General features: G+C 45.5%; 1 protein-coding gene across 2 annotated transcripts in view; it reads left to right on the forward strand.

Moving 5' to 3' along the window:
- KCNJ15 (potassium inwardly rectifying channel subfamily J member 15) overlaps positions 1-13,336 on the forward strand; it is a gene marked incomplete at its 5' end in the record, with an annotated part of 33,870 nt that extends 20,534 nt beyond the window's left edge. The window contains 2 exons of one of the 2 annotated variants that reach the window (XM_084224399.1): positions 7,815-7,951; positions 11,820-13,336. In XM_084224399.1, coding sequence (XP_084080525.1) covers positions 7,815-7,951; positions 11,820-12,966 — 1,284 coding nt within the window. In that variant the 3' untranslated portion in view covers positions 12,967-13,336. Of the gene's footprint in view, positions 1-7,814; positions 7,952-11,819 lie in introns of those variants that run through there. The other variant, XM_084224400.1, reaches the window with a different exon arrangement.
- Between the last annotated feature and the right edge of the window lie 14,169 nt (positions 13,337-27,505).

A 27,505-nucleotide genomic window follows, 5' to 3' on the forward strand; every position in this document is an offset into this window, starting at 1 on the left:
TAGTGGAAGGTGTCTCTGCCCATGGCATGGATGATCTTCAAGGTCCCTTCCCCCCCAAATCCTTGTGGGATTCCATGAATTTGCTGGTAGCCCCAAATACCCCATTAAAGGACACGGCTGAGGCCATTTCCACTTGAAGCTCCCCAATGTTTCTCACCATTAATCTTTGATTTTCTCTCAGCCCTCACCTAAAATACCAGAACATTCAGGAGTGTTAAGTACTTCATATGAACAGAAGGGAATTTTACCAACCAGCAGCTACTTTTGCTTCACATTTATTAATTTTTAAATCTTCTTGGCACTCCACAATTTCTGCTCAGAGTCCCAAACAAGCAATGGGGCTCAGAACCTCAAAAACCATAGGAAAAAAAGCATTCCCATGGACAACACTGAGGTTCTTTCCTATTTCTGCTCTGAAAACACAGGTACAACTAAATTCTTCCTTCTCCTCTGCATGGTTTCCCCCCTCTAAAAAGTGCAGGAGTGGAAAAAAGGGCATTTTTCCACTCATTGCAAGGAGAGTAGGGAAGCTTGGCACACGAGTGAGCTATGTACTGGAATTTGGGTGGGTCTAGGAAAAAGCACAGACTTCAGTGGAAAACATATATGGGTGTGTGTGTATGTGTGAGCAAAAGCCTTTTAAACCTTAAATTAACCACATCCATGGATTGGTCAGGAACAAAATTAAATTTAAAAAAATTTAAAAAAAAAGAGAAAGCTGCCCTGAAACAAAACTTTTGGGTAGCACTGAGGATAAGTAACCCTACACCAATGGGGAAGTGTCACTGATATCTTCAATTCTTGCCTGACCACCTCAGGGAAGCAGGTGAAAGGCCCTGGTTTGTAAATCAGCCCAGAATTTTGGTGGTTTAGAGCACCCCCATGACTGCTTCTGTCCCCTCTGAGGGGCAGCAGGGTTGGGACAGGAGTGGGGACAGGGATGGGGACAGAGGTGTGAGCTCCAAGGTGACCCCAAACACCTTTGGGAGGTGTTTTAGCAAAGGGCTTTGCTCTGAGAGCCCAGCCCCAGGTGGTGGCTCCTGGGCCTTGTGGATGTGTCCAAGACTGGGCATTGGAGGAAATTATTTTATTTCAAGATCTAGAGACTTTATTCAGGGTAATAATGGCCCAAAGGGGGACGTGTGTGAAAGAAGATTCATCCACAACTTTAGACAGAACAAAATCTCCCACATCAATCTTTCAGGTTTGCAACTGCTTGTGCTTTACAGAACTGGGATCACAGAATCTTCTGGGTTGGAAGGGTTTCACAAGGACCATCAAACCCAATTTTTAAGGGCATGACACATCCAGAGATTGAATCCCCAACCCTGGTGTTTTTACCAGACTCCAACCAGCTGAGCTCACACACCATGGAATGATATTTTAATAAAGAAGTACACTAATAAATACTTTTAAATAAAAAATACTAATATTTAATAAATACTTTTACATTTTAATAAAATATTTTACTAAAGTACTTTAATAAATCTCCAACTTCTATGTAAGTGCACATAAATGTTTGCCCATGAAATATCACATCCTGAATCTATTGGACACAACTGAATTTTCTCTCCAGCATTTAAAAATTTTAAGTTTTGTCTAAGTGAAGTAGCTTCCAAACATTTATTTGAGATGAAGCAGAGCCTGCTCTCCATTTTTTCAGACAGTGACAATCAAGGGAAATTGGTGCTTTATGCAATTTGAAATCCTTGGAGTGCAGAGAAAATGGGGTAGGAATAAACATTTTTGAAGATGTTGTGCCCCTCAAAGAGAATATTGCCCACAATTGCTGTAATTCACTGTAAAATAATTAATTATCAAAAAACAAGCCAGTTATATGTGCCAGTAACATCATCTGTGCTTGCCTAGGAGACAGAGACATCCAATTCAAAAATAATTTAGGTTTGGTTGAGAGAAGTGGGTACTTTGTCTACCAGGCTGCATTTTGTCAGCATGAGAGAAGAGTCTCTTTTTGAAAACATTTTCCAGAGTGTGAACTTGTTCACACAGGCAGGGCAATTCTTCATAACCAAACAACTTCCTGAGAAAATCAGCTTGCAACAAGTTTTAAGATGAAACCCTGACAAACCCATCCTTCCTTCTTGGCAAAATGCTTTGTATGATGGCAAACATCCCTCCAAATTCACTGCTGTGTCCTGGCCGTGCAGAGATGACAAAAATTTGGATTATTTAGCGGGTTACTCTGTATTTATCATTGCTCTGCCTTCATAAGGCAGCACAAACCAGCTACAACAAACAGGTTAAAAGGATCCAGGAATTCTTTTATAGGAAAAAAAGAAAAAATTCTTTGTACTCCATTAACAGCATCCACCTTCCTGCTGGGTCAAGGTGTTAGGTTTGATTTTGTCCACATTAGGAATAAATGAAAAAAAGGTTACCAGTATACTTTAAATATTTTTTTTTCCCATACCACCTTCATGGCCTTTCGCACCTTACCATTACTTTCATACCATTGAGGTTTTTTAGATATTTAAAAGGCACAGGAATTTTAATCTTTTTTGGTGGAAAACTCTTCTCATAGCCTGACATTTCAGTGTTGAGATTTGGTGGCCACACAGAGATGCAAAATTTGAGGAAAATTTGGAACAATTGAGCAGGTTTATCTCTGCAGAGTATGTGTACATAATATTTGGGGGGTACTCAGGAGGTATTGAAGCAATTCTTAATGAGCTCGTGGTGTGGGCTAAAGGAGAGCTGTGATTTACTGGAAATGTGATTTATGGGGAGAAAGCAGAGCAAAAACTCTGCCCCAGCAGCCTGCAGGGAGCCTCACCCCCATGGCCACAGCTCCACCCAGCTCTGGGAGAGCCCTGGTGTGCAGTGACTAATTAAAAACAAACCCCAACTTGACTGGGACACAGAGCAACCGACTGGCACCACAAATGATTAATTAGCAAGAGAGCTGCTGAGCCCCAGGATGTGTTCCTGTCCTGGTGGGGGTGGGATACAGGTAGGAGATGATGCTCTTGGGGTGCTGGAACCTGGTGTCTGATGTTGGGTTTGGGGCTCCAGGGGATCTGGCCTGAGAAAAATAAAGAGGGGCACAAACCACTGTAAATTGTCTGCTCTAACTGGTCTGAAAAGCCCCACTGCTGCATGATAAATGTATTTCCTGTCTCAGCTGAGAGTCAGGGAGAAGCAGCAGCCCTGGGGAAGGCAGCCTGCAGCTGTTTTATCCAAATTTTTGAACGACCAGCAAAGCGCTAACGTTTCTCCCTGCCATGACTTGGCACGCTCCTCTTCGTTTTCAACCACCTGCTGACAACTGAAATTAAAAATCCAGAGGAAGTGTCTGTTTTTGGGTTTGTTTGCTTGCTTGTTTTTAAACAAAACCAGGTTTTTATTAGGGCAAGAAATGAATTTGGAGCGAAAAGGCAAGCAAACAAGAAAAGAAAGCAGAGCAGTTTTCTGTTCCACTAAGCCCTCTTCAGCTCTGAAACAGATGCAGCAAATTTCAAACCAGCTGCAGACTGGCAAACCAGTTGCTCTGAGTTTGACTTTATTTATATTATTATTGCTATTGTTCAAAGTGATAAAGTGATGGGTGAGTGCTGGGGAGGTTAAAAACAAGGTGCTGTCCTTTATCTGCTATGGAAGAAGGAAAGCAAGGACACAGCCAACCTGTGGTGAGCAGGGAATGACAGTCCCAGCAAGCTGTTCATGGAATCATGGAATGGTTTGGGTTGGAAGGGACCTTAAAACCATCCCAGCCCACCCCTGCCATGGCAGGGACACCTCCCACTGCCCCAGGCTGCTCCAAGCCCAAATGTCCAACCTGGCCTTGGGCACTGCCAGGGATCCAGGGGCAGCCACAGCTGCTCTGGAACTCCCCATCCTCCCAGGGAACAATTCTTTACTCACATCTAACCCTGCCCTCCTTCAGCTTAAAGCCATTCCCCCTTGTCCTGTCCTTGTGAAAAGTCCCTTTCCAGCCCCCTTTAGGAACTGGAAGGCTCCTACAGGGTTTCCCTTGCAGCAGTGCAGTCCAATCCCTTTGTTCTCCTGCTGACCTGGGAAGGAATTCCCTTCCCCTTGAACTTTTTCCAACATAGCCTCAGCAGTAAATGGCTTCAGACTAATTATTTTCTATCTTGTTGCCTAATGAAGCTGCCACCCTGTGACCACAACACTGAAAGGAAGCACAGACACCCCTGATTTGGGTACAAAACCAGGAGACTCTTGGCAAGTGAGCTCGTGCAGGCAGATTTCAGCTGGGTAATTCTTGTATTTGTGGGGTTCCCAGATGAAGGGAGGAATGATGAATCTGACTCCATGTTCTCAGAAGGCTAATTTATTATTTTATGATATTATATTCTATTATATTAAAGAATACTATACTAAACTATACTAAAGAATACAGAAAGGATACTTACAGAAGGCTAAAAGATAATAATGAAAACTTGTGACTCTTTCCAGAGCCTCAACACAGCTTGACCATGATTGGTCATCAAGTCAAAACAATTCACATGAAACCAATGAAACAACCACCAATTTATTTATTGTTTAACCACCAGTTTATTGTTGGATAAACAATCTCCAAACACATTCCAAAGCAGCAAGACACAAGAGAAGCAAATGAGATAATACTGTTTTCCTTTTCCTCTGAAGCTTCTCAGCTTCCCAGGAGAAGGGATTTTTCCAGAAAATGTGACTGTGACAGGTAATTTATACCAGGCAGTGTCCAAAGAGGCAGAAATCAAGGGAAAACAATGACTTTGGGGCAAAAACCTCCCTCACCTTGAGCCCCAGCCATAGAACCAGACCAAAAAAAGGCAGCACCAGCCTCTCTGGGTGCCTTTTCCCTGGAAGCTGTGCTCCATAGAGGTGGCCTGTCCCCACTCTGGGATGGGGAAGGCAGCAGGAGCTGTGTGAAAACACCCTCCCAGCAGCCAGAGCAGCTAGCTGGCCAAGGGCCTGTTCTCAAAAAAAGGAATTAAGTACTTAGGAAGGACTTAGGTAGGCCTGAGTTGACTAAGTGAAAAACTATTCTGCAGAAAATCCCTGCCCAGCTCCTGTTTGGTGCTGGAATGTGTCCAGGTGTCTTCATCCCTGACCCTCACCCTGCTGGATGCCCAGGAGCTCTGCGCTCAGGCATGCCACAAAACACCTCATGGATTAATTGATCTTGTGTCTAAGCAGGAAGAGCCAAAAAATGAGGCATTCCTTGGCTTGTCTTCAATCTTCTCCCAACTCCCTGCTCTCCTTCTCCACCTCCCTCCTGCTCCTCAAACCCCGTGGCTGCTGCCACTTGTGTTCCCAAATCTGATCCTTGGAGGTGAAGCTGAGACTCCTCCTTGGGTCTGAGGCTTTGTTCCCAAATTTCTGACTGATAAGGAGCTGGGAAGATGGGGAGGGGAGACCTTGCACTAAATGAAGCTTTGCAAAGTTTGAAACCTCTGAAAACAGAGTTGTTGCTGCCTGTGCCAGGGGGTTGGAATGAGATGAACTTTAAGGTCCCTTCCAACCCAAACCCTTCAGTGATTCTGTGATTCTCTGATGTGATGGAGAGGTCAGGAATAAGTGGTGTGAACCTACAGGGAGATTTTTGCTGAAAAGAAAGCATTATGCAGTCAGCTACAGACTTCTTTGGGGGTGGAGTAAACACTCTTGGTTTGGAGCTTTTGATTCAGAGAATGGAAAGGGGACAGGAATGGGATACAAAAGAAAATGGGGGAAAGCAGGATAGTGAGTGATACCCTTGGGGTAAAGAGAAATACCTCCAGGGAGGAAGAATGACTGGATTTAGCTGTTCCCCAAGGTCATCCTGAAGGGGGAGAATGGAAAAATAGTGGCAGTGACTGCAAAATAGGACAACAGCTGGTATTGAGCTCTCTGAAAGTTTAGTCCTGGCTTTGTAGTGGCTGCTAAAGTCAACTGGGATAGGACCTCGCTCCTGTTCTGTCCCAGCTTAGCTCCTTCTCTGTGCTGAGATGTTTGATGTTCCCACAGCAGCCCCAGATGTAACTGGAAGTGGAAGTGCGGGGTACGAACTCGATAAGCAAAAATGCAACAATAAATGTCCCTTTCAGCCCTGCTGAGCAGCTCTGGCACCCAACTTCCCAGAAACAGAGAGGGCAAGATCCCAGGAGTCTGTTCAGACTTGTCTGTGCAGAAAGAGCCAGGGATGGTTTGCACAGCAAGAATGAGGAAAGGGTTTGTGGGTGGGAAGAGCATCACAGCACAGGCAGGTTCTAAATGCTAAACTACGCTGTCCCAGTGTTTGAAAAGACTTTGGAGTAACAATGTGCCAGCCAGGGAGGCATTCTAAAGTATTTTGTACTGCCCTGCTGAAGAAAAGCCATTTATAAAAAATAAAAAAAGCAGGACAGGTTTCTGGGGAACCTTTCTCTCTTATTTATTTTTTTTTCCAGCTGAGCACAAAAAGGAGAGTCTTGTGATGTGGGGAATGTATTAATTTCTTCCTGAAAGAACACTTTTTTGTACTTGAAGGATGTGCATGGCCAAGCCCCTGCTCATCCCCAGAGCCCAGGGCAGAGGCTGGAGGGCAGGATTTTGGGAGGGTGGATGCTCACTTGCAGTGTGTTAACTGCTCACACCCTTGCAGGATGTGCTTTTTCTCCCCTTGGAGGCCTTTGGATTCACTGGGAGCTTCTCCATTGATTTAATAAGCTTTGAGTCATCTTTTGCCTCCATTCTGCCTTCTTGGTTGTTTTTCTATTTCTTTGCATCAGTGTAGCTCCAAAGGCTCCTCTGTGTAAATCCATAACTACTGCAAAGCCTTGCACCCTGTCCTGGGGAACAACAACATTCCTGGACATATCTCCTTCAGAAAAAGCACACATGAGACTTCTCCAGCTTTAATCCATCTTCCATGCCCAGCAGGTAGAGACAGATGAGTTTGGGGTTTTTCTTCCTTACCACTGCTCTGTGAATGGCTGTTGGCCTGGCCCTGCTGTGAGTGATGTAAAACCCATCTCTGGCTTCAGCAGTGCACCCCTCAGCCCTCCCTGTGCTGGCCCAGGATGTTGCCCCTGCTTTCACCTGCTCCTGGTGCCCAAACTGGGAAGAGTGACCACTCCCAGGGCTGCCCTGTGCTGATGGGTGGCTCCAAGGTGGCAGCTGAAGGCAAACTTTGGGAGCTGAGTTTGACTTGAGGGTTCATTTATGGTTCTCTTGCCTCAGTCTTTTTGAGATAAAAGCCAGAAATGTGTAAGTTCAGCTTTTCAAGCTTGCCTGTCACCACTCCCTAGTGGCTCCTAGCACTGAAGGGCTCCTTCTGGAGCCCTGGGTAGCAGCATCCAGCTGTGTGGCTGTGCCAGAGCCAAACACCTTTTTCCAGCCTCTCCTTCCCTCCCTCCACTCCTGTGAATTCCACAGCTGAGCCATGGAGGAGGATTTTGCTGGTTGACAGTTGTACAGCATAACCTGGTGCACAGCCCAGAGGGAGGAGGATGTTCATGCTACGCAGAGCACTGAGAATTCAGGAGGCACTTTTGTAACCTACTGAACCACATCAGACCTAGGAAAGATCTGAAGATTATGCAGCCCTCCTCAATGTTTTCTTTCCTCACCCCTGGCTTTTCATTTTCTCCTTGCCAAGCTTGCTAATGGTTTTTTTGTGCTGCTTGAAAAAACAGCTCAAGTGCTGCCCCCGTATCGGAGTGGCAGCGAAGCATGCGTGAGGATTTGCTCCAGTGGCAAAGCCACATCTGATTGAGGGGGAAAAAAAAAAAAAGGAAAACAGCTGAGGCCCTTCGAACAAGTCATGCTCCTGTAGGCTTTTAATCACTTGTGTCTGCCAAGAGAGATCTTGCACAAGCAAAGCTGGCTCCATGCAAGAGGAACATTTTTGCGTGTGTGCAGGCTGGCTCCCTGATAATGTGCTCCCTGGAAGCAGTGGCAGTGTGCTGCTTAGACCCCTGGCTGCTGGAATTACCTTAAGGTCAAGGTATTCATGCTTGGTGGCTTGGTATGTAGCTCTGTGTTTTATTGACTTTGTCTGCGCTGAACTTGGAGGCTACTCTGGCTGCTCCAAAAGGGCTGGTGAGGAGAGGAGATAATTCAAATTTAGAATGCTAGGCAAGCCTGAGACAATTTCATTTTCTTCCCTCTTGAAGTGTGTTACATTAACTCTGCTTCAGCTCAGTTTTATTTGCTGCTCCAGTTTGATTTACAGCAATAAAAAGTAATTTATCGGTGTAAAATCGGCGAGGGAACAGACAGAAGTTGTTCTTTTAATTTAAAAATGTATATTACTCTTATTATTTAAGCTTGTTTGCTCATGTTAACCTACTGTGGTAGATGTGCTTTGTGATTTAGAGTGAGCATAAACCAAACAAACCAAAGAATTTTCCCTGGGGTTGGTTGTCAGGGCAGAGAGTGTGAGGTGCCTCTATAAGATGGGAAATAGCAATGCAGGTGCTATAATGTGGTTTTTAAATTTATTTCGGGATATTATAGTGGTCACTTCACTCAGGAAGCAGGGAGGAAGTGGGGGCAGGAGAGAATCCTCATCTGAAGCCCTTTTTTTCTTTTTTCTCCTGATGGTTTCATCAGAGTTTCTTCCCCCAAGTGATTGCTGCTGGTGGCTGCCAGTGATAAGGGAGGCAGCGTGACAGATCCTCTCTTCCCATGTCACTGTGGCAGAGAAGGGAAGTATTTCTGCAGGGGAAGGAAACCAAGAGGAATTTCCCTGGGGAGGAAAAGAGCACTAGAGGAATTTAGGATCACACAGGAAAGAGTGATGTGAGAGAAAAAAAAAAAAAAAAGAAAAAGAAAATAGGAAGCAAATCAACACAAAAAATACCCTGCCACCAAAAAAAGCACCAGGATTTGGCTGGGATCCATTTCAGGAAGCGGCTGTAAAGCTGAGTAACTTTGTCACAAATCAAGGGAGGACGCAGAAGATGATGAGGGAGCCCTGGAAGAGCCTCATTCACCTATGGCAGGCTGCAGAATTTCCCTCTCTGCCACCTGTGGGATCACTATTACACATGGGACAGGAGATGGACGGTGAGGAGCAGCCTTGGCTGGGAGCTGGAGCAGCCTGGAGTGTGCCAGACTTGGCCAGGGCTGCACCAAAACTTCACTTCTCAGCTTAAAACCTGAAATAGCAAATTTCACAGCTCTGTTGGTGCAGCCCAGGGAAGAGACTGTGCCTTCAAAATTCCTTCCTTCCTCCCATCTTTTGGGAGGAGCTCTTCTGCTGTGGCATTTTGGTGTTGTGTCTGTGATGCTGTCCTTCAGTAGGTCCAGAAAGGTGTGAGGCTGCTGCAGTTTCAGGATTCTTTTCATCTGGGGCTCTTGGGCAGGGAACAACCTATTCCAGGGCAGAGCAGAGAGAGGGCAAGGAATCTTTTCCTTCCCTGGGAGGTGGGCAGGCCCTGGTTTTCCAGGGAAGCTGTGCCCTGGATCCCTGGCAGTGCCCAAGGCCAGGTTGGACACTGGGGCTGGAGCAGCCTGGGGCAGTGAGAGGTGTCCCTGCCATGGCAGGGGTGGCACTGGGTGGTTTTAAATTCCATTCCAACCCAAACCATTCCATGATTCTGTAACTGTTGTTATTCCCACTGCATCCCACTCATACACCAACCCCTGGTGCAGGATCTGGGTCTCCTGGGCATGGCAGAGCCATGGTGAGTGTGGAGAGCTGAGTGTCCTTGGGCCATCCCTGACCTTGGACAGGTAACTCTGACCTTCAGACACCCTGCAAGCCCTGGCCCTGCCCCTCCAGCCCAAACCCACCAAGCTGGAGCTCCAAGGAGGGATGGTGGAGCCCTGGCTGTCCCCATCTCTGTCACCTCCAGGGGAGGAGGAGCTCTCAGCCCTGGGAATTGCTCCCAGGAGCAGCTGTCCAAGTGGGCTGAGCTGGGGGTGGGATGGGGATGTGCCTCCAACACCAGAGCAAAGATCCCAAATACCTCTGGCACGGCAAGGAAACTTGTTCTGACAGCATGCAGGTGAAGTCTAAGGGGAAGTGTGCTTGAGAGAGAGAAGTGTACTGATTTCAGGACAGACTTTTGGGCAGGTTTTAAATCCGTGTCCTATCCAGGGAGAGGCTTGGTGTGGGGGAATGGAGCCTCTTTCCTAAGCAAGATGCACTTGTTTCCCTTTAGAGCCTGTACATATTTGCCTCCCCCTGGCAGCAGTGCTGGGTTTGGGCTGGCCTGAGGAGCAGTTGCATGTACAGTCCTTCCCAGCCCTACCCCTCCCAGCCCCCACATTTCCTCCCGTTGTTCTTTTTCAGATCACTTGAAGGTTTTTTCCTGTTTATTATCCGGACATGCTGCGCTCTGTGTTGATTTGACTGTCACATAAGGAATCTCCTACTGGGATCATGGATGCACTCCTTTCTTACATAAATATGTATCTGTGGCAATGGTTCAGGGCTGTGCAAGAGAAGTGTTGGTGATTAAACCAAAACTGGAATGAGCTACAGTTGTTAATGAGGGCTAAGTTTAATTACCCTTTCCCAGAAAACCTGCAACAGTGCGATGAGTACAGTCACAAACAAAAATTCTCCTTAATTGACATAACAGGAAAGGTACTTCAGTGAGCAATTATGCTGATGTCCTGGGCTGGCACGTGTGTCCCACAAATATATCTTGTACTTCCTGCAAAATTCTTTTAAGTAGCTATAAGGAAGACATTATTTTTTTTTCTTTTCATTTTTTTTTTTCCAGCAGTTGGCGAAAACTAATCACTGACTTGGAGGCTCTTTTTGAGGAAAACAATGGGACCAAACAATGCCTTTTTGTGAGACCTGCCAAAGCACAAAGGATGCATGGGATGTTTTTTTTCTTTGTTGCTTTTGTCAGCAGGAAGTTTTGTTGTTGGGAACGACTATAACATGCACTGTCCTTGCTCTACGTCATCTCAGTCTGGTCCTGTGAGCAGGATCCTGCTCCTGCCTCCTCCAGCTGGCACGGGCAGGGCTCTGCCTCACCCTGGGGGCTCTGCCCAGCCCTGGTGCCCGCACTCTCCCCCTCCATCCAGCCTGGTGCCCAGTAAACAAACCCAGGAGTCGGGTGCTCCAATGATTGCTGGGGTCGTGCAGGTCAGGGCCCACGTTTAGAACGCTGACTTTGTGAATTACTTTTTTTTTTTTTTTTTTTTTTCCTTCCCTCAGACAGCTTAAAATGTGGGAGTGCTGTCCAGTGCAGAAAGCTTCAGAGTGTTGCACCCAGGTGTAAATATTGCAGACCTCGCCTTTGAAGTGCTCAGGTCAGCTTTGTTTCCCTCTAGGTTGGTTGTAGGTCCGTCACAAAGAGCCAGATCCGACTGAGTAAATCACTTGTGGAAGTTAATTGTTCCCAGTGAAAGCTGGTCTGGCTCATTCTGCCTCTGTCGCAGGAAGGGACAGAGGTGGTGAGCTGGATCTGCGTTCTGAGCCCAGCGACTCTAATTCTGATCAGATGTCTCTCTTCAGGGCATTAAAGAAAACCTGCTCACTAATCAAAAAGAGCCTCTTCTCTAGAGAAACGTAAGGAAAAAAAAAAGTATATATATTTAATGCCTTTTACAGAAATAAAGTACTGATATAAAATTTCAGCTTTGACAAATTTCTTTTGCAGGCTATCATAAAAGAAACCTACTTCTCCGTACTTGGCAGGCACCAGAATCAAAGAATGATTTTTTTTTTTTTCCTGGAAAAAAAAAAAGTCAAATTATTTGTGATGTCAGATACTGTACAGTGGTAACTTTATATTCCAGCTGTTTTTATTCCCTGCTGCTGTGTTTAGATGATGCTTGTGCTTCTCTCCATCAATATTTTCAAACACTCCTCGGGGTCGGCTCTGGCTTCATTAAGCAGCAGTTTCTTTGTTTTCCTTTCTCCCCAGGACTGAAGCAGTGAGGATGGAGCCCACCAAGATCAACATGTCCCGCGTGGCCCTGGTCAACGGCGGCATCGACAGCGCCATGCTCAGGGCGCACAAACCGCGCGTCATGTCCAAGAGCGGCCACAGCAACGTCAGGATCGACAAAGTCGACGGCATCTACCTGCTCTACCTGCAGGACCTGTGGACCACGGTCATCGACATGAAGTGGAGGTACAAACTCACCCTGTTTGCTGCTACTTTTGTCATGACCTGGTTCCTCTTTGGGGTGATCTACTACGCCATCGCCTTCCTTCACGGCGACCTGGAGATGAACAAGTTCTCCCCGAAGCGGGAGCCATGTGTGAAGAACGTGGATTCCCTGACTGGGGCATTCCTCTTCTCCCTGGAGTCCCAGACAACCATTGGCTATGGATTTCGTTTCATCACCGAGGAGTGTCCCCATGCCATTTTCTTGCTTGTGGCCCAGCTGGTCATCACCACCCTGATTGAGATCTTCATCACAGGTACCTTCCTGGCCAAGATCGCCAGGCCGAAGAAAAGGGCAGAGACCATTAAATTCAGCCACTGTGCTGTCATCACCAAACACAACGGGGAGCTTTGCCTGGTGATCAGAGTGGCAAACATGAGGAAGAGCCTCCTGATACAGTGTCAGCTCTCTGGGAAGCTTCTTCAGACCTACGAAACCAAAGAAGGGGAGAGGATTCTGCTGAACCAAGCCAGTGTCAAATTCAACGTTGACTCCTCTTCAGAAAGTCCATTTCTCATTCTGCCTTTAACCTTCTACCACATTTTGGATGAAAGCAGCCCTCTGAGAGACCTCACGCCTCAAAACCTCAAGGAGAAGGACTTTGAGCTCGTGGTGCTCCTGAATGCCACGGTGGAGTCCACCAGTGCTGTCTGCCAGAGCAGGACTTCCTACGTCCCCGAGGAGATCCACTGGGGCTACGAGTTCGTGCCTGTGGTTTCCCTCTCCCCAAATGGAAAGTACGTGGCGGATTTCAGTCAGTTTGAGAAGATCAGGAGAAGCACAGATTCTACTTTTTACAGTATGGACTCTGAGAAGCAAAAGCTGGAGGAGAAATACAGGCAGGAGGACCAAAGAGAGAGGGAACTGAGAACAATGTTGTTACAGCAGAGTAATGTTTGATTGGATGGACAAACTATTCTGAATAATCCTTTTTCTGCAAACTGAAAAAGAACGTACTTTCTGTGCTGTATGTCTGCTGTGAAACCAGAAGTGAAGCCCTTTTCAGGATTATTTCCTTTTGAGTCCTATTTCAGCAAATAACTTTGGTGTACAGTAAATCGACCCCTTTGGCTGAGTTGTTAATCAAGTATTTTGTAATTAGGCAGGATTTCTCTGTTCCTGATCGTGACTTAGCAAAATTGGGTTTGTGTTAAACCTCTGCCTGATGCCACCACTGAAAGCAGACATGCCACTTTCCGTTTGGAAAGTGAAACTGGACTCACTGTGCTGATTCCCTCAAATATTTATTTGACGTGGTTTTACTGTGAACATGCAGGGGCAGCACACAGCACTGCTAGAGGAAAATGTGCTCCTTTGAAATATGTACCTTTAAAATGTATATTCTCCTACCAGGGATCACCTGCGTGGGGATTCCTGGCACTGAAAGTAAGTTGATTGAAGAGACAGATGGTTGGATGTGGGAAGAGCTGCAGGGAGGGGTTAAACTCCTTCTTAAATCTGGAAGGAATGTGACAGAGCAGTGCTGGGTGGTGGGGAGGAACACTGGCTCTCTGTCTCTGCTGCTCAGAGCTCGTTCTGTGATTGTTTTAGGATCACTCACTTTTTTTAACCTCGCTAATGCCTGATTTATATCTGATAGCAAAAAGGGGAGATGAGGGCAAGACACACACAGGATCACAACAGTAATCAACTAGGGTTGCAGCTGGCTTTGAGACACCTGTTTTTTTTAATCCAATGTAAATAGTTTGTAGCAGCAGCATAACAATACAATTCTACAGATTGCTTGCTTTGCTCCAGACCGTATTTAATTTTGGTTAAAAGAAAGCTGTGTAATGTCTGTAGACAATATTTACTTTTTCTGGCAGCCATTAAGGACAAGCATTCCTTTCATCCAAATCAATTTTAGTCTACTAAAACCATTCCATTAATAAATGAATTTTATTTGAGCAGCTCCTGATCTCTTTGTGGCACGGGGAGAGGGTGAGGTACCCCAGAGATGTTGAAAGAGCTGAGTGCTTGAAGGAGACATTTGGCTCTGACACAGAGCCCTGGAGATTCTGCAGGTCACTGCAGTGGCCAGAGGACAGGTGACAAACCAGTGGTGTCCTCGTAGCATCTCTGTTTTAGAGGCTTTTTTAATGGGAATTTGAAATTATTTCTGACTCGTATCACTTTGGCAGCTCTCTGAGTTCTGGAAATTCTGCTCCTCTAAAGCTTTGGAAAGGAAAAGCTGCTTTAAATGGGTCTGGCCTGAGAGCCACCCAGGCTGACAATGATGAGAGGATGGGGGGGTTGGAACCAGATGATCTTTGAGGTCCTTTTCGACCCCAAGCCTTCTGTGTTTCTGTGACTTTTGGCATCATTGCACTTACTTTTTTTACCAGTACTGTGCTGAGCTTCCTGGCACCGTGTGGCCTGGTGGAATGCAGTGCTGCCACACAATGTCCTATAAAGCAAATAAATCCAGCAAGCTGAGCACAGAGGTGGCACTAGGGATGGATGTCAGGAAGAGAGGAGCACACACTGCGGGGACCTGTGGGGTGTCTGTGAGTGGGGCAGGGTGGTGGTGGTGAGGAGGGGCATGAGGCACTTACAACTGCTCATTTCTGTGAATTTTTACCTCTCCTGTGGGGGAAAGCATGCACAGAACCATGGAATGGTTTGGGTTGGAAGTGATCATCTTCCACTGTCCCAGGCTGCTCCAAGCCCCATCCAAGCTGGCCCTGGACTCTTCCAGGGGTCCAGGGGCAGCCACAGCTTCTCTGGGCAGCCTGGGCAACATCCAGCTGCTTGTTAGAAAAGATAAACTCCACTTAATCCACAGAGTTTCTCTACACACTACAGAGTGAACAAATTCTCTCAAACCACTCTAGGCAGGGTCTGCCTGGCATTTGTGGAAAGAATGTCCAGGGGGGTTAAGCTGGCTGGCAGCACAGATTTGGAACCCCATATAGAGGATGCAAGTGTTTAAATGATGGATTGTTAATTTCAAATTTTCCAGCACTATTCCTGATTTCTTGTTTCATCACACACATAAATTGTGAGTGCTCCAAGAAATTTTGCAGTCACTTCATTGATCTGAGGTTTTTGTCCTACAGCTCAAAGATGCTTTGGGATGAAAGTGCACAGGTGTCTTAACTCTTCATCTGACAAGCCCTAATACCCATGTTTTGATAATCAAACAAGCACCCCCATTTTTTTTTTTCAATCCAGATAAGGACTCAGATAATTCCTAAAATAATTGTCACAGCTGTGAATTGACTATAAAACAGCCTCACCAACAGCAAATGAGCTGGTTCTTCTCCAGAAACATCTGATGGTGACCTGATCCCTTTGTACACCAATCCCACAGTTCAGTCACTGTGTTCCAGTCAGCAGATTATCCTGGAAGGAAAAAGCATCTTAAAGCAAAAGCTTTGAAAAGAAAGAAAAAAAAAGAACCACAAAAATGGTTTTCTCTGGGCTTTGGGGTCTACAAGGGGGAAGGGAAGGGAAGGGAAGGGAAGGGAAGGGAAGGGAAGGGAAGGGAAGGGAAGGGAAGGGAAGGGAAGGGAAGGGAAGGGAAGGGAAGGGAAGGGAGAAGAAAGAGCTGTTTCTTGACAAAAAGAAAGAATAAAGTTGCTTCTCTACAACTCCCTGCCAGGAGGGGCAGTGAGGGGGGTCGGGCTCTGCTCCCATGTCCCAAGGGAAGGAATGAGAGGAAAAGGCCTTAAACTCCTCCAGGGGAGGCTCAGGGTGGAGATTGAAAAAAAAGTCAGAGAAGCAGTGGTCAGGCCTTGGGCTGAGCTGCCCAGGGAGGTTTGGGGTCACTGTCTGTGGGAGTGCTCAGGAGGAGTCTGGATGTGGCCCCTGGGGACAGGGTTTGGGGTGATGCTGGTGGGGCTGGGGATGGTGGGACTGGATGAGCTTGAAGGTCTCTTCAAGTGTTGATAATTCTGTGAAAACACTGAAAATCTTTTACAAAATCAAGACAAATCTTCATTAGCCAGTGAGAGACTGCGCAGTAGTGTCATATACATCCATAAAAATAATGTTGATTGACTTCAGCTGGAGAAAGGAGCCTTGCTCTGGAATGAGCTGATGCTTTCCCTCCTGCTCTTGTGCAGGTGTAACTTCCACTGCCCTTCTCAAGCCCAGCAGGGCAGCAGTGGAGCAGGATGATCAGCAGCAGTGGGGAAATGCCAGGACATGTGGATCTGGTAGGAACCAGCAGCAAATCATCACCTCTCACTGCTTGTGGCAGCCTCAGCTCTGGGGATTTGCCTTGCCTGGGAAGGAACAGGATGTGGAGCCAAAAAGCAAAACTTTGGTGAGCATACCAAAGCTGCCTCGCCCACCAGCAAGGACTGTTGAATCTGAATTTAAAATTTCAGGGTCTAAAGAAAGCAGTGGAATCCCACTGCGCTGTGTGAACAAGAGCATGAATGTGTGTAAAAAGTAAATTCTCCATTCCAGACACATTTAAAAGTCAGACTTTTTAAAAATCCAGTCATTTACTTTTTAAAAATTTACTGTGGCATATGACATACTTACATTTCTTTTATTTATGAGCTATCAGTGAGCAGAACTTTTTTAGAGTAGCTTTATTGTCTGGACTTTACAGCCTACAAATGAATGAGAACTTATTTCACCTCATGGACTGTCTCTGAATTATTTGCTTTGGCTTTGGCTTCAATAATTCATTGTTCCCTTTTTATTTTTTAAAATTTATTTATTTTTTTCTCTGTAGGTAGGGGATTGAATGAGCATAGTTTCACTTCTGTGTGCCAGAGTCAAATCCACCATCCCTCACTAATGCTTCACTTCATCTTCCAAAGGGATGACAATGTCTGTGGGAAGCCAAGGGTTGAGAGGGGAACAGAGTGGTCTCCAGTCAAACATAGTTCTTTAATTTTCTGACTGGAATTAGGAGGGAAAACAGCCATTAGGTGTCAAATACACTGGGGGAGGGGATGGGAAAACAGAAAAAAAAAACCCAAACACACACACATCCGTATGACTGAAAATCTGCTACTCCCAAAGGATGCCAGGTTAAAAAAATCCCCAAAAATCCACTCCCAGATTTGCTGAGATGACTCAAAGCCCTGGGAAAAGTGAATGCAAGACCTGTATTTGAGCAAATGTTCCTGATGCCTTCAGAGTGTGTTTGCTCAGTGTCAGCCTGATGACAGCCTGAGCTCCCGAGGGAACAGGTAAGACTCTGTGATGACTCTGACAAATCCATGGTGGGGAGGAGTTTAAAAAAGCTCAGTGTGTGCTCCAGGTCTTGCTTATCCATTGTTTTTGTCCTGCTTGGCTGTGTCCTGCTCGCCCTCCTGGTGCTGGGATTATGTGAATAATGTGAATTATCCTGGTGCTGGGATTGTGTGAATAATGTGAATTATCCTGGTGCTGGGATTATGTGAATAATGTGAATTATCCTGGTGCTGGGATTGTGTGAATAAAGGAATCTTCCCCTACCTTGGCTGCTCAGCCTCCAGCAGAAACTCTGTGCAAATGTGAGATTACCAGAACAGAGCCCTTTCAGTGCCAAAGGTGCTGCCTGGACATCCTGTGCCTCTGTGGCCTGACAGGAGCATTTCCAGGATGTCACACATTCCCATTCAAGGCTGCTTTGTCCTGTGTCCCACGTGGCAGAGAGGGAAGGGAATTCCACCAGCAGCACAGCTTGCAGGGGCTTTTTGCATCTCCTCCCAACATTTTGCTTTGTAGACACATTCATGCTCTTGTACACACAGGTATTGTAAAATCAGGGTGCCCCTGTGAAGGCAGGAATGATGGATCTGAGTCCATGATGATGAAGGCAGGAATGATGAATCTGACTCAGAAGGCTGATTTATTATTTTATGATACTATATTATATTAAAGAATACAAAAAGGATACAGACACAAGGCTAAAAAGATAATAATGAAAACTTGTGACTCTCTCCAGAGTCCTGACACAGCTTGGTCCTGACTGGTCAAAGAGTGAAAACAACTCCCAGCAGAATGCAATGGAACAATCACCTGTGGGTGAACAATCTCCAAACACATTCCACATGAGCACAGCACAGGAGAAGCAAATGAGAGAAGAATTGTTTCCCTTTTCTCTGAGGCCTCTCAGCTTCCCAGGAGAAAATCCTGGGCGAAGGGATTTTTTCAGAGAATGTGAATGCCTCACACAGGGAAATGGGATTCCACTGCTTTCTTTAGACCCTTGAAATTTTAAATTCCTCAGTGCTGGCTGTGCCCCTCAGCAGAATTGCTGATTTCATTCCTTCTTTACCATTCCCTGAAAACATTTATCCACCCAAACCATGATGTGATGACTGGCACTAATTACACTGGGAGGAGGAAAGTGTTTAGGGAAATATGAGAACAAAAGACATCTTGCCATCAATTATTCCCTGTGGACAAAACCCATCCCTGCTCTACCTGTCTGCTCTGCTCTGCCCAAATCAGCATCCTCGGGAGCAGCAGCACAATGGAGCAATTCCTGGCACTCCCAAAGCTCCAGCTGAAATCCAAGTGTCTGACAGGCTCTGAGGGAACCCAGAGCAGCTCGTGGAGCTTTGTTGGTGCTGAGATCCTGCACTGTGGGGATGCTCTGATCATTTTCATGCTGAAAAGTGTCCATTGGGTGCAGCCATATGAAACTTTCATTGGCCACCCTCCCTGGATATCTACTCTTTTGGGAACACACCAACCTCAGACTAAAATGTTGAGGTTTTATACATTAAAAAGGACTCAACAGAGGTCAGATGGCTCCAGGACTCATTACTGGGTTTTGCAATACAAACTGTCCACTCCTATAGACCAATTTCAATGTTTTTTTCCTTTCTCCTGCCCATATTAAGCATCTAATTATCCAATGTTGGTTAGGATCATAATTTATTTATCTTTCCTTTGCTGCAAAGATGTATGCTTGAACCATGAGCAGAGTATGATTTCACTTAACAACTGTGGTTAAGCAACAATCTTCAAGTTAGGTAATTGTTATTCATTCTTTACGGGATGAAATGGGTAAAATGGTCTGAGAAATGTACCCTTTGCTGTGCTCCAAAATAAGAAATATCTCAAAATAAATATCAAAGTCCAAAATCTGGGATGAATTAGGTGATTCATGCTAAATGACCGATCTCGCCAGTTATTGGAAAAAAAAAAAAAAAAAACAGATTTTTTTTTTTTTTCCAGAAAAAAAAATCCTAAATGTTACCCTGATGGCAGAAGAAGTTCAGGAAGAACACTGTGCACCATAAATGCCTCTGAAAGGTGCTTGCTGTGAGTCTGGATAGTTTTCCAGGGGAAAGCTGCAGAGAAACAGCTGCTTTCCTGAGAGGAACGCAGTTTTTAGGAAATGCTGGCTTCCCAAAGTGTGTCCAGCTGATATTTGTGTGACAGAACCACTCTGGTTCCAGTGCAGCAGCATCAGGTGTCTGGAGAAGGTCAGATTGGAGGTTGTGTAATTCCTAATGAGAGTCCCAATTTCTTCTCCTCTCCCTCTGCTCTTTTCCATGGATTCAGAGCTATTCTGCTCCCCAAGTGCCCTGAAAGAGCAGGGAACAGCAAATGGGAGCCCTATGAGCTCTGCATGAACATGAAGCAATTCTAAAACTGCAGATTTGAGTGTGAAATATGACCATTAATGGCTGAAAAATAAGGAAAATGCTTTCCAAAAGACTGACAAGGAAGAGGGGGAGAAATAAATATCTTCCCTCAGTATGGAGCACTTCAGAATTGAGATTTGCATTCCACTCCAAACAAACTGCACCTAAGGATAAAGAAAAGTTGTGCTTTATTTCTAGAAAATTGTCCCAAATCCATTTTTTTAACTTATTCCTGGGTGAATATGACAGCTGATCCTTCCCCCTGCAACCAGAGTGTTTGAAAGCCAGAACAGCCTCTCCAAACCAATGGTTTGAAACCCAGAAATGGTTGAGCCTTCTGATACATTGGAAAAAAGTTTAGTCAGCTGTGAAATGCCCTTTAATGAAACACTGATTGCTTTACCCAGGCAATTTTATTTGTACAAACCTCACAAAACCCGGGCAAATCTTTCACTGTGAGAGGAAATAACCAAGCTGAGTTTATTCCCTGATAAACTTCTCCCATTCCCCAATTCTACAGCCAAATGAGAGCTTGCATTCACGTGGAGTTATTCCAGCACAATCATTTAACAGCTCCCAGTAACTCAGTCCACAGTGGCAGTGCCTCTGGATGTTGGGGGACTGGAATGTGGGTGTCTTTCCCTGCCTCAGCTTCACTGAGCAATCCCAGCAGAAATAAAAAAGAAATAATCCCATTGCCACATGGCTCTCTCCATTTTACCACTCTCACACTCTGAATTTACGGCTCCTCTTATTCCAGATGTGTTTATTTGCATGTGCAGACAAGCCCCAGACTGTGAGGAGCAGCTCCAGCTTGCCTCATGGAAGTGGTCCTTCCCAGGAATTCTTTCTGGGTGTTAATGTCACTGAAATCCAGAGGCCAAATTCTTGGCTCCACGGCTCCCCTTCTCTGCAGCATCCTGGCTTTGCAGAGAGGCAGTAAAACTGATCCAAAAAGCCAGCTGAACCTTTTCTCTGGCACAGAGGGAAGGATCATCAGGACCAGGCTGTTTCCACTGGAAAAATGAGCTTCATTTTGTTCAAGAGACGAATGAGCTGCAATGAAATTTTACAACTCCCATAATAAGCCCATTATCAAGATTGTGACAAAAAAAAACAAACCCAAAAACAAGACCAAGAAACCCCAAACCAACAGAAAACTGTAAAAGCTTTAAACTTCCAGTAGTTTCATGCTAACCCAGAAGAATTTCAGCCAGCTCTAATTCTGTTTGGTGATGTTCAGTTGGTGTCAGATACAGGTTTGTTTAAACATTATATTTTACAGCCCTAAATTTGGCTTTTTAGCTGGAATTTGAACTTAGACTTCACTGCTAATCCATGGCCAGTGACTGAATTAGCATTTCACAAGTTTGTCTGCGGACTTTCATATTCTGAAAGTGTCTATTTTTAAACCTGCATTGTGACACCACCATCCCATTACCAAAGAGCCATCTCATACCTGAACGCAGCTGCTAAATAACAGCAGCCCTGCCTGGTTTTGCTTTTGCTGCCCTTTGGAACAGGAGGTTTTTAGTGCTTCTTTAAGGCAGCCCAGGTGATTTACTGCCATTCCTCTTTGTGGCACAGAGGAGCAGAACATCAAGGGTGACCCAGCAGATCAAAGCTGGGCATGTCCACACCAGGCGTCGAAGCTGAGTTTTAGTTTGGTGAGATCACAGTTAGGTCAAATCAGGCATTTTTACTACATTTGATGCTACCTGAGAGGTGGTGGGTGTGAGATCTTTTATCTCTTCCAGGGGTATTACAAATCATTTAATTCCCAACCCCCTGGGACACCTTCCTTTGTCCCAGGCTGCTCCAGCCCCAGTGTCCAACCTGGCCTTGGGCACTGCCAGGGATCCAGGGGCAGCCCCAGCTGCTCCGGGCACCTGTGCCAGGGCCTCACTCTCAGTTTGTTGAATTTCATTTGGAGTTTTTTAGTTAAGTGGTGACTGGAGCCGCTGCATTGCTCAGATGGATCCTCTCTGAGGCTGGACAACATTTGAAGATAAAATCTGATGTCCAGTTTGAGAAGAGCAAGCTCAGCAACTTCCTTCTACCAGCCAGCCATAAAAAATGTGTGATCTTGTCCTTCATCATCCTTCTCCTGCCTAACTTGTGCCAGAGAGCTTTCTTGGGAATATTGTGTTCACAGTTAGGCTTAGGGAGCAGACAGCTGGTGCAGGGCAAGAAGATGTCCATTTATAACCATTTATAACCATATCTTTTCTGATGGAGCTTCATCCAAAATAGTTTCAATTTTCAGGCAGCTACTGAGAGGTTTGAGGGGGTGATGGAACAACATTCTCCAAGGAGTTAAACTACAAACAAACAGAGGGGCTGGCACTGAGTGGAAATGTTCTAAATGTGAGGAGAGCAGCTCCAAATGTGGGCTAGGGTTACAGAAATAGAGGGTTTGCTGCTGGGGATGCATTTCCAGTCCCACCCCAGGGTCACTACGTGTCACCACAATGCATGTGTGTGTACGTGGGGATCTGTGACTAATTCAGCTGCTGGCAAAACACAAAGTACCCCAGACATGATCCAGAGTCCCTTGAAGTCAAGGCCCCTTTCCATCGACTTCAAGGGACTCTGGATCCATGCTGGAGTGATGCTGAGCCAAGCTCACTGCTGAAAAAGTGGTGGCAGCTCCATGGCAGCCAAAGGAGCTCCATTTGCTTGTGCCAGCAGTGAATCTGGTCTATAAACTTTATTCTGCAGCAATCAGAGACTGCATAATTCATTCAGTGGCTCATAAGTAATTAAATTTTCATGGCCATCGGTGTATCAGCCATGTTATGGGCCCAATTATGTTCTGACGACTGTATGAAATAGATCTTGCCCACAATCATTTATTTAAATGCTTTAAAAACACCCAGCTCTTCTTGCTGTTGTTGTTGAAGCCGTTATGGTTTGCTCCCTCTCCTTATCTAAAACGCCATTTAATCTCTGAAGCCTTCCTGTTCACACAGTGGCGAGGTAATAAAATTGAATGTATGATTATGAGTCTGGTTTTCATTTATCCAGAGTGTTGGTGGAGGAGAAATGGGACCACGTGACTTGTAAAAGAGCAGGGTGGAAATAACTCTGGACATTACTGGTTCTAGTGAGCGTAGCAGCAATTCTGAGCTGGCTCAATGCTCGTTTTCAGTTCAGGCATCTGAATTCAGAGGGGACCTCCAAAGAACTGCATTTTGCTTTCCCTTTTCCAGAAGGTCTTGGTGATAGATGCAAGAAAGTCGTGGAGACTGGAATGGCAACATTTATGATCATAAGACCACACAGGCAAAAATAATAAATGGGAGAGCATTGTGGAGGAGGGCCTGGTATTTCTTCCCCTTTCTGTTGTTTTATTTAAGTCCAAAGGCTGATTGCTTGTTTTATTGCATTTTTTTTTTCATATTAGCATCCCAACAAATGACCATCATCTGTGGGTTGTGGTGGATCAAATGCTCCATGGACTTCCATCTCTTTTTTGGCCAGCTGAACAAAAAGCCTTAATCCAGATAACAGATGTCAAGTAGAGTATAGCTTTTTATGAACACATAAAATATATATGAAAATAATTTACTTTACATTTTGGCAAGAGCAGGCAGTAAATGTAATCAGGGCCCCAAGAGCACTTGCAAACCTTATGGTAATGTGTGTCTGGGCAGGAGGAATTCTGTGGTAGTGCAGAAAAATGGATGCAAAGGAATATTGCACCATTTCATGCTTGTTTTAGATAAACACCACCAGTGCCCAGCTAGGAGGAAAAACCCTGTTAAAAATACTTATTGAACCTCTTTTCTTCTGTAAACACGTTCTTTTTAAACTCTGTAAATACAGATATCTTCCCCAGAAGTTCTAACAGAATTTTTAAAGCAGAGCCCTTCTAATTTTGTGTTAAGGTTGGATACCTGGCATTACAAATTTTTTTTTGAGATTTTTTCCCCTTCAGACAACAGCCACCCCATAAATAGTTAATGTGGCACTTGGCATGTAAGGGATCTGTGGTGGAGGAAGGAACAAGGTAGTGATGGGTGGAAATCTCTGATAACCCCAATAAAAACGCGTCCTGATTTCTCTTTCGTAAGCACCGTCATCAGCAAGCTGGTAACAATTTAAACAATTTACCAGCTGTACCAGGAGCCAAGCTAGAGTGATTAGGTTTAATTAATACAGAGTGGCTTATCAGAAATAAATGATTCAGCCTTGAAATTTCTCATTCATGTCTTCATGGAGGGGAAGGCACAAACTCCAGCATCATTTCCCCTCTTCCCATTGTTTGCACAATCCGAGGGTGTCCTGGGTATTGCACTGCCTGGAACTGAGCTTGCTGGAACTCCAGGGTGATAAATCCTTCTCTCTCCAAAATGAGAATGCTTTCAGGCTGTTCAGAGCCTTCACAATTGCATTTGTGGGAATGTCAGTGTTTCCAAGAAAGGTTTAAACTGGGGAGATTCACAGTTCTGGATAAAATCACATTTCTGACATGCACAAGGGAGGGACCCACATGGACGACCACAGACAGGTTTGATGGGATGGTTACTCCTTCAGGAGCACAAAGCAGGGGAAAAAATGTGTGGGGATGGTTCAGACATGGTACTGGCTGTGATTTAAATCATGCTGCTGAAGGTGGAAGTCTCCCTGATTTTAGGCTGGGACAGGAGTACTGACATAATCTTCATATCCCAGAATGCTTGGGGTTGGAAGGAGCCTTGAAGACAACCTAGTTTCTGTGGGAAATAGTAAAAGTAAGATTTTTTGAAAGCTGAGAAAATAGGCCTCAGAAACAGAAAAAAACCAGAAAACTTAGAACTAGTTGTTGCTGTGAAGTTTGAAAGTAAAAAAAGTTATAATAGTGTAGTAAACAAAGACTTTAAACAGTAACCTGAGTCTTAGGCTTAGCAAAGATAGACTTTAAGACTGAAAGAAAATACTTAGTAGAAGGTTTTAAGCTTAATAATGCATTATTGTGTATTGTTAATAGAAAAAAGACAAGCAAGCATTGTGTGAAACAAGTGTACATGTGCTTTTAGTAATTAGCTAAAACAGTCATCTGTAAGCTTTAACAACACACTATTAGCCAGAAAGTTTTTAAAGTACTCAGTAACAAAAAAATCTTTAGCTGCTACTAGCTATAGGTGAGCATTACCATCCTCCTGTTATCTCAACCATGTAATGAAGCTAATGCTACAAACAAAGCTCAAAGAAGGGACCCCAGCATTCCCTGACTGAAATAACCACACCAGCACAATTCCTACTCCCTGCCACGGGTAGGGACAACTTCCAATGGACCAGGTTGCTCAGAGAAACACCCAAGGCCACTTCCAGGAGTGTCTGCCTGCACTCCTCTGCTGGCTGATGTCCCACGGGTGATTCAAGCCCTACCAGCATGTTTGGTGAAGTGCTCAGGTGCCTTGTGGCCACAGCTCTCTCCACAGAGAGCAGCAGCCACGACTTTCCCAAGGATTTTCCCTGGGAAAAGCAGTGAGAAACCTCAGAGAAGAGGAGAAAACAATTTTCTTATCCCTACTCGCTGCTGCTGTTGTTTGGCACATGTGGGATGTGTTCTGGGGATTGTTCACCAACAAGAGTGGTTTGTTAATTGGACTCTGGTGATGGTTGTTTGGGTTGATGGGCCAGTTGGGTCAGAGCTGTGTGGTGGCTATTGGAGACAGTCACTGGTTTATCTTTAGTGTCTCTTTTGTGTAGTGCAGTATTAGTGTAATATAGGATAGGGAAGGTAGTGAGAAACCTCAGAGAAGAAGGGAAAGGCAGTGAGAAACCTCAGAGAAGAAGAGAAAACAATTTTCTTATCTCTACTCACTGCTGCTGTTGTTTGGCACATGTGGGATGTGTTCTGGGGATTGTTCACCAACAAGAGTGGTTTGTTAATTGGACTTGGGTGATGGTTGTTTGGGTTGATTGGCCAGTTGGGTCAGAGCTGGGTGGTGGCTGTTGGAGACAGTCACTGGTTTATCTTTAGTGTCTCTTTTGTGTAGTACAGTATTAGTGTAATATAGGATAGGGAAGGCAGTGAGAAACCTCAGAGAAGAAGGGAAAGGCAGTGAGAAACCTCAGAGAAGAAGAGAAAACAATTTTCTTATCTCTACTCACTGCTGCTGTTGTTTGGCACATGTGGGATGTGTTCTGGGGATTGTTCACCAACAAGAGTGGTTTGTTAATTGGACTCTGGTGATGGTTGTTTGGGTTGATTGGCCAGTTGGGTCAGAGCTGGGTGGCTGATGGAGACAGTCACTGGTTTATCTTTAGTGTCTCTTTTGTGTAGTGCAGTGTTAGTGTAATATAGGATAGCTTAATGAAGCAATTGTTCAGCCTCCTGAAATCATGGAGTCACAGCACATTATTCCCTGGGGATAATCCCTGCCTGGGGATGCTCTGCATCAATAGTACCTCACCAGTGCACAATGCCCTCCAGAGGGAAGGAGGAGGGGCAGGCACCGATCTCTCCTCTGTGTGACCAGACTTGAGGGAGCAGCTGGAGCTTTGTCTGGGGAGGTTTAGGTTGGATTTTAGGGCAAGGCTCTTCCCCAGAGGGTGCTGGCACTGCCCAGGGAGTGGGCACGGCCCCGAGGCTGCCAGAGCTCCTTTGGACAGCGCTGCCAGGGATGCCCAGGGTGGGATTCTGGGGGTCTGGGCAGGGCAGGGGTGGCACTGGGTGATCCCTGGGGTCTGTTCCAGCTCAGGACATTCTGTGATTCCATGAGGGCTCTTGCTACTGATCCCCCATTTCACAACCCCAAGACAGCACCAAACACCTCTTTAACCACGAACAATTCTCCACCAGCCTGATTGTTTTGCTCCAAGGGCAAGCCTCACATCAGCCTGGCCTTGACTCCAGCACTAATTAGTTTTTGGGCTGAATGCAGCCCTCAGAAGCCTTTCTAACAGCAGAGTGATGAGACCAATGAAACCTCTGCTCAAGAAAAGCCCCCCGAGCACAGAGTGGCTTTGGGAAATATTTTTCATGCCTGTGACAAGTCAGTTGGAATTTCCAATCTGCAGCTCCCCCACAGCTGCAGACACCCCTCTGAAATGGGTCTGTCTTGAGGTATTTATAACGTGTCTGTCACCAGGGGAGCTGAGCTCCACATGGAAAAGCAGCAGCCAGGTTTGCAGCTGATGCAGCTCGTCATCCTTTCGTGTCTCTCCCAGGTTCTGCACCCTTCTAACAACAAAAGGCTTGGTACAAAGGTTTGCCCCTCCAAAAGTTCCTCTGTGGGAACAGTGGGCGAGCCTGGTGTCTGCCTCCCTGCAGAGCAGCATCCCCTCCACAGAGTAAAGGGTTTTACAGCTTTGATTTTTCAGTTCAGGAGCTGGGGTGGCTTTGGATGCCACAGTGAGCAGGGACATTTAGCTCTCCAGACCCTTTCCAAATTAACTTTCAGGGTCTGAATCTACCAATCTTGGCAGGTGAGCACTTTGAAAGGCTCACAGGCCAGTGCAGAGCATTGCCCTTGGTCCTGCAAAGCCACGAACTGCTTTCCCCTCTCATCTCCTTTCTGACCAATTCCAAAGGTACTTCAACCTGAACTAACTCTCTAACAGCCTGATCAGCCATTTCCTTTCCATTTTGTCTGCAGTTTTCATCCCTTCCTTGTGTTCTGCCCAATATTTACTTGGAGGAGAGTAATCTTATCTGAAAGATGGAGTTTCTGCTCCTCAGAGTAAATATGCAGCTTGGACTGCTGGTAAATTACCTGTAAAGGAGCTGATAAAGGAAAATCACTCCCAAGCAGTTCTGGTCTGATCCAGATCTGAGGGCAGGTAAAGACCTGGGACTCCAGAAAGCAGCCAAGGAATTTGAACATTGGTGCTGTTTAATTGGAATATATGTCTGGGCAAAGTCACCCAGGGCTTCCCAAACCAACCCCACCACTGGGCTT

The sequence above is a fragment of the Fringilla coelebs genome (genome assembly GCF_963513975.1).
Source record: "Fringilla coelebs genome assembly, chromosome: 2".
Lineage (NCBI taxonomy): Eukaryota > Metazoa > Chordata > Aves > Passeriformes > Fringillidae > Fringilla > Fringilla coelebs.